At 46.3% G+C, this 6,725-nt stretch overlaps 3 protein-coding genes across 3 annotated transcripts; 2 read left to right on the forward strand and 1 right to left on the reverse strand.

Annotated features, from left to right (window-relative positions):
• Window positions 1-785: 785 nt before the first annotated feature.
• Window positions 786-1,622, reverse strand: EPUS_09440 (uncharacterized protein; the record flags this gene model as incomplete). The annotated part of the gene is made up of 1 exon (XM_007788912.1): window positions 786-1,622. The coding sequence occupies one exon, from the start codon at window positions 1,620-1,622 to the stop codon at window positions 786-788; it is 837 nt and encodes a 278-aa protein (XP_007787102.1).
• A 522-nt stretch (window positions 1,623-2,144) lies between these two features.
• EPUS_09441 (uncharacterized protein) lies at window positions 2,145-2,585 on the forward strand (the record flags this gene model as incomplete). The annotated part of the gene is made up of 1 exon (XM_007788913.1): window positions 2,145-2,585. One exon carries the CDS (start codon window positions 2,145-2,147, stop codon window positions 2,583-2,585), a length of 441 nt encoding a protein of 146 aa, XP_007787103.1.
• Window positions 2,586-5,471: 2,886 nt separating this feature from the next.
• EPUS_09442 (uncharacterized protein) lies at window positions 5,472-6,075 on the forward strand (the record flags this gene model as incomplete). The annotated part of the gene is made up of 2 exons (XM_007788914.1): window positions 5,472-5,664; window positions 5,732-6,075. 2 exons carry the CDS (start codon window positions 5,472-5,474, stop codon window positions 6,073-6,075), a joined length of 537 nt encoding a protein of 178 aa, XP_007787104.1.
• Window positions 6,076-6,725: the final 650 nt, after the last annotated feature.

Genomic DNA, 6,725 nt, shown 5'->3' on the forward strand with positions numbered 1-6,725 from the left:
TAGCGTATATTGATGACTTTTGAAGCACGACACCGTACTGGGCATACAGAATGCCAGTAGTTACACTGGTAGACAGTGTATTGGTCTCTAAAAATAGCCACACAAACAGGTTGATCAGCCTCAACTAACACATATTGGGATTAGCATGGTTTAGCGGTACTTTGTTCACCAACTGTTACGAGGGTCACAGTAGAAACTGTTGAATGATGAACCAGCGACAATGGAAAAGTAGGAGAAGCAGGAGGCATGATATAGCAACGGCTGCGAGGGTCATCAGAACTTAGTACAGCGTCTATGCATTAGAGCTTGAATCTGAAAGTAATTTGACCATGTTCATTGACAGGCAGGCGAAGGTGTAGAAGCATACATGCACGTGGGGAGTCTATGCTCTACAGTGATGGAGAGGATGATGCCTCACTCGTCCAGTAACTTAACTACGGCGGACTATTACGTGCTAGAGCCCTGGGCTCTAGCACGTAATAGTCCGCCGTACTTAACCAGTTCTTTCACCCTGTCACTTCTTCCCATATGACCACGACTGGCTTTTCTTGCATCTTTTCCGGAATGCGCCAAGTCAACCATTTTTGGAACTTCGTGTAACCCATGAAAAACGTTGGTTTTCACCATGATCTTGTGCTCCGCTACCATACTCAACATTTCTTTGGCCTCTGATGCATTGCTCATGAGACTTCCGATGATGTGTACATCTCTATAAAGAAGCTCTTGATATGGAATCGAAATTTGGTTGGGCTGTGCAATCTGAACCATCTTGCCGTGCATTCTGGTCACGCCGCATGATATTCGTGATACGAAACATTGATGGCTGCCTCCACTCCAAGTCCATTCGTCAAGGCCTGTACCTCTCTGACTACTTCTTCTTTGCCTTTTCTTGCGTCGAAGACATGCTCGCATCCTGCTTCCTTGCTCAGCGCTATTCCTTCATCTGGTGCGTCAATCCCGATGACATTGATTCCTTTTACACGTGCCATCTGAATGCCCAGATGGCCCAGTCCACCTCCGCTACCAACAATGGCCAGCCAGCCGTTCTTTGGCACTGCGGCTCTGACGATGCCTCCCCAGATTGTGATACCTGCACATGCTAGGGGCGCCGCCGATACCAGGCTCAAATCATCTGGAACTTTTGCCGAGAAGGCAGAGTCAGCAACAAGATATTCTGCGAATGCGCCGTCGACAAGGAAGCCGATGCAACCCTCGATGTTTTGACAATACTGATGCCAATTCTCAGGTCCTTTGCAATTGATGCAGTCTCCGCATGGTCTCTTGGGTAGCCCAGCCATGACTCTGTCGCCAATCTTGAAGTCCTTGACAGCCGAGCCAACCGCCTGGACAATACCGGTTCCTTCATGTGAGGCAGTGCGTGGCAGTTTCGTTGGAAACTTGCCTGCGGTGACCAATAAATCGGTATGGCAAAGAGAAGCAGCAGCAGTCTTGAGGAGGATTTCATTTGGACCAAGGGACCTCGGGGTGGGAATCTTATGGATTTGGTACCTTTCATTGAACTGAGAATAACTAGTCACTGGTTGGATGTGACAGGAAGGAGAAGGGTGTGTCACCTTCACGACCTGGGCAGCGAGCATTTCACCAGGTATTAAGGACGACATACTAGTGGTAGCAGAAGGCCGAGTTAGATTTAATAGTGGTTTCAAGTGTCACCTGGTTGGGAGTCGGCTGAATTAGTCTTGAGAGCGCAGAGCAGGCTTGTCATCATGTCAGTTAAAGCTGGTCCGTCTTCCAGAGGAATGGCGTCCTCTGGACGTGCTCCATTACTCTTATCCATCGCCTGTTGACGATCATGCTAATTAACTGATCTCATTCCTCCTGTGAAGCTGCCGGTGCCACTATTCGGAGCTGTTGCTGATTCCTCATTCGCTGTGAAATTTCACGGTTGAACAGAATAATTTTGCTATAAGCGACATTGTTCACCATAGATGTGAATGAGTTCCCTTCCAATATGCGGAACGTGTTGCACAAAGTCGCTTAGGTTGCCGAAGTCCGGAAACTCCGGTAAAGAGCGGCCAATCCCGCTCTGAAGCTGCATGGTTCGAGTTCTCCAGGATGGAACGCTGCCGCCTCGCACAAAAGATCATGAAGCACTGACTAGAAACAGCGCGACATCAACCACAATGACTCGTCAAAGTCCCTCCATCGTCTACCGTACTCTTCTCACCATTGTCGGCCTGGTCACCTGCGCTGGCGCATACCTCGCCGATTGGAACGAAACTCACATTTACAACCCGAGGTGGCCACCTCACGCCAAATTTCACAATGGACAGACAATGAGCATGGGATTAGCGCTTGGGGCGGCAACGTTATACTACCTTTGGCGACCTCTCAAGGTCGAGGCAGCGAAAGACAACCTACATACTGTCGTAATATTCGCTAGCCTCTACTGGATCACGCAGCTCAGTGCAATACTGTACCCGGGCACCATGTTTACGGATCCAGAGTTTGGAGAGACATTCATTCAGATCTACCTCGTTATAGGGCTGTCTACATTGATCGGAATTGGATATTTATTTGAAATCAGGAGAATTGAGGGAACCAAAAAGATGGCTGTAGCATGAACAATTAGCTGTCTGAGGCATCTGGGCGAACCATTCGCGCTTGCTAGTAGCTGGCAGGCGGCTCACAAAAGGACCACAGGGTGTTTCAGCGTACCGATGCCATTGGTTTCTGCAACCATTCATGGACAGATAGCATTGCCAAACGCAGAAAGAAGAAGTTTAAGAATGATCTATTGAAGGCATTCGCATGCCACCTTCGCATGCTACCTTCGTAATCTGGTTGCCGCTTTTGCCTTCGCACACTAAGAAGCTTTCGTTGGTAACCCTCATACTCCCATATCTCTGAACCCGAGACGGTATGCCCCCCATACGCCGTGTAACAACAGCTCTAGGAGCGTCTCACTTAACACCAAGATAAGGGCAAAATTTGCAAATAGCAAAGGAGACGGGAAACAGGATAGCAGATATATATCCAATGCCGAGACTGCTACCACTGTTCAATGCTTTATATCATTCCGAAGATCGACACTAACATAGTTAGAAAAGACATTGGTAGGAAGATGTTGGACCAAAAGGACCGCGGCCCTCAGAGGACCGTAAACTAGCTTTTGTCTGACAGAAGATTATCGTAACTATAGTAAGCAACATAAAAACCCGACCGTGTCGTGCTGAAATCTCCACTTGAGCTATCGACATTTGGGCTTTGGAGACATTTGCTTGTCTTTGTTTGAGATCCATCAGATCACGGAGTAATTCGTAGGTCTTGTTAGCGGTCTCCGCGATACCCAACCAGGCATTCCTTCATTGTTCGACTGTCTCGTAAAGATCACAAATGCTGCGGGCTGGGCTTGCTTAATGTGTTCAGAAAGTGGGGGACGTCTTGCTGTTGGCTGCAGATGAAGTCGATCTTATGAAGATCGTTGATGATAGTTTTGGCACTGACTATGACGCTGACCTCCTTACTGACAGAAATGAGAAAGTCCAAGGACTGGGACGTGTCTTTCCCATAATCCGCTTCAAACCGCTGCGGACGCTTGGCAAGCCTCTTGAACCGCTTTAAATTGCTCGTTTTCCACCGCACCAATGGCATTTGCGAAGAATTGGAAATTGTTAGGTTACCAGCTGATGAAACAACTCTATACATTTCGCAAAGATGAGAGCAATGATTTTATGAACAGACTTGACTCTTTGAGCTTGTAATGCTAGACGAAGGTCTTTGATAGTTGAATTCAGAAAGTTGGCACGCGATCTTGTAACGTTCTGGCTGGTGGAAATGTCATCACGATATTATTATCGTTGAGCAATTGGAGACAAAGTTAATCCACCACTATCATCCCTGGAGTCATGCTAGAAATTTAGGATGGATTGTCTGTGGTATGTTTTGATGACTTGGTCATCAGTTATAGTTGTGAAGTTGGACATATAAAAACACGACTGATTGACTATTTTTCGATCTTGCAGGGGACTGGAGATGTATAGATTTGCGTAGGGCACAATATCCGTCACATTATTCTGAGGAACCCTCGTATTATCGCTGTCGGAAGCCCCAAAGTTGCCTGATGGGATTTTTAGCCACATCTGCAATCATCAATCGAGCACAATTGGACTGCAATGGAAGACGAGATGGCGGGAATGTACCGTAGGAGAAGCGAGTGCACATAGACTTCAAAATGGTTGTGAACACTATCCGAGGACAGACCATTGCACACAGCCTTCCATATTCCATCGCCCATTGCGTTGTCCATTTTGAGGTCTAGTGACAATCGGCTCTGGACAAAGATTGTAGCGATGATTTTCTGCCCAGTCAGAGAGCTAACCCGTACGAAAAGCGTCGTCTTACCTCTGCCCAAGACATACAGTTAGCTGGAATGTGAATCCATCGAGCCCGGTGATGGCTTGTAGCAGGAGCAGATGCAGATGCGTACCGGAGGCTCCCGGAAGTGGCTTGCACAGGAACCCCCGAATTACTTGACTTCTCACACTGTCTCCTGCACACCAAGTGTGATATCGGCAACTAAGGCTCGCAGATGTAATGAAACGTGGACTCTCACTTGAATGCCCCAGGGTTGATAGGCAATCAGTATCGGGCACAGAGATGTTCAGATAAGACAATTTCTCGCCGCCAGGCACAGAATCAGTCCCGGTACCAAAGAGCAGGATGAATTTTGCAGATATGACACTTTCAGAAATGCTAAGTCAATGCTTTATAACCGACTATCAAGAGCAGCTCGTCGCGCTTCGGCCTGCTGGAAATATGAAATCTCAACTACCTTCCAGGGTCGTATCCCTTTGAAGACGTAATAATCCAGTCAACAGAAACAAAGTGCTTTGTCCAAGTCTAGGAAAATTAAACGAGTGTAGAGAACGAATGACAATGTAATACGACAAAAGATATATGGAAAGTCAGAACAGCTGGACCATACTGAGAAATGTTTACAGAGACTGTGGCCTCATGCAAAAGCTGCCTTGCGCCCCATAACGGTCTGCGTAGGGAAGTATATGGAGCGAGCCCCAATCCTCTCTGAGAAAGCCATTAGGGAAGTTCATGACGTTGTGGTAGTAGCCTTGGGCTCGGAGACAGAAGAGGGACAAACAAAAACGACAGTGCTAATGGGTTTTCGAACCACACTTAGTTGATGTATTCTCAATGACACCAGCAAAAAGAGTGGGCCAAAGCCACTCCTCTTGGCACTGCATCTGGGATGACGTACTAATATGCTTTAAGCTCAATTTCGCCCAAGCTGTCTCATGACGTCATCTAGGTGGGTTAAAGTCACACTCAGCATGGCCACATCATACTTACCTGTTTCTCTCTCCATCTATGCTTTTGCAAAAATACTCCATTGAAAATCCTATTGACTTTCTGAACCATCATTGAGAATCCTGAGCGCGGAAGTTTGCTATTTCGTCCGTGCAGCCCGGCTATTTAAGAGAAAGCGAAATAGCATGTCTGAACCTTCGGAAGAGCAGAAGAGAGAGATTTATGAGGGGTTGTCAGCCGAGCAGAAGCAGAAGCAATCATATACGGAATGGGTGAAGGACGCGTACAACAACCAATATGAAAAGTGGATGCCATGGATTGAGGACAAATATCTGGAGTGGTTCGGCAAAGACAACAAGGCGTCGTTTGTGACCAAAGGTATGCGAGACACCATTGAGGCGCTCGAATCTCCCCGGGCAGGGAGCCTCGCTGACCTACCTTGCAGACACACTGAACAAGACGAAAATCACCGGCATCGACCAGGTTGACCAATTGCAAGGTGATGTGAACAACTTAGTGGGCAACCAGGTTGGCAAAGGCGGGCTACTCAATCCTGTCGGCAATCTAGCGTCAAAAGAAGGTATAAATCGAGCGGAAAGAGGCGGTAAGGATGATAAAGGAAGCTATGGTGGCCCGGCTGCTGGGCTTACTGATCCTATGATCAAAAATACCAAGGGCGCAGGGGAGGGAATTGCTGCTGGAGCACAATCTGCTGGAAGTACTGTGAGCGAGGGCGCAAAGAGTGCAGGTGGTTATCTCGGAGGCATGTTCGGTGGTGGAAAGAAATAACTAAAGGTTTCATGAGAGTATCTGTCTGTCTCTGGTTGATGAAGTGAGTGAGTAGGTTGTACATATTTTGTAGAATACAATGAGGTGTAACAGATGATAAAGATAGTATATTTAAGATTTTCACAAGTAATAGTTTGTGTGATTCTTTCTCTTTAGTAGCAAATCTGTTACAGGCGTGAACATGCTTAAAAAGACATAAACAAAAAAGTTAAGTATAAGTAATTATCTAGTTTATTTCTTAAGAACAGATCACTTATATATTATATTAAAGATTAATAAAGACAGAAGCTATAATTTATTCTTAATATATTTAAAGATTATAAATCTAGATATATAACTAATAATTATTTAAGTATTAGGGCTTAACTAGTTAAGACAAGTCTTAACTAAAAGCTTGGTTTAAATAGATTAATTAATAAAATAAAGAGTACAATAAGCAATACTAGTGTTATGAAACCCTCCGGCGCCCTTACCAAGCCTCACGCCCAGCCAAATCCTAATGAGGCACAGCGTGCCATAATAGGCCAGAATGCGCAAGCCCACGTGACTCTCATTTCCTGTGCCCATGGCACAGGAAATCCCTATCTCGGATACAGCTCCCCGTCAGCCTAACACTACTAGCTATTGACCGCCACGGTCATCCCCTACCT

Source organism: Endocarpon pusillum (assembly GCF_000464535.1).
Source record: "Endocarpon pusillum Z07020 unplaced genomic scaffold C725285, whole genome shotgun sequence".
NCBI classification, from domain to species: Eukaryota; Fungi; Ascomycota; class Eurotiomycetes; order Verrucariales; family Verrucariaceae; genus Endocarpon; species Endocarpon pusillum.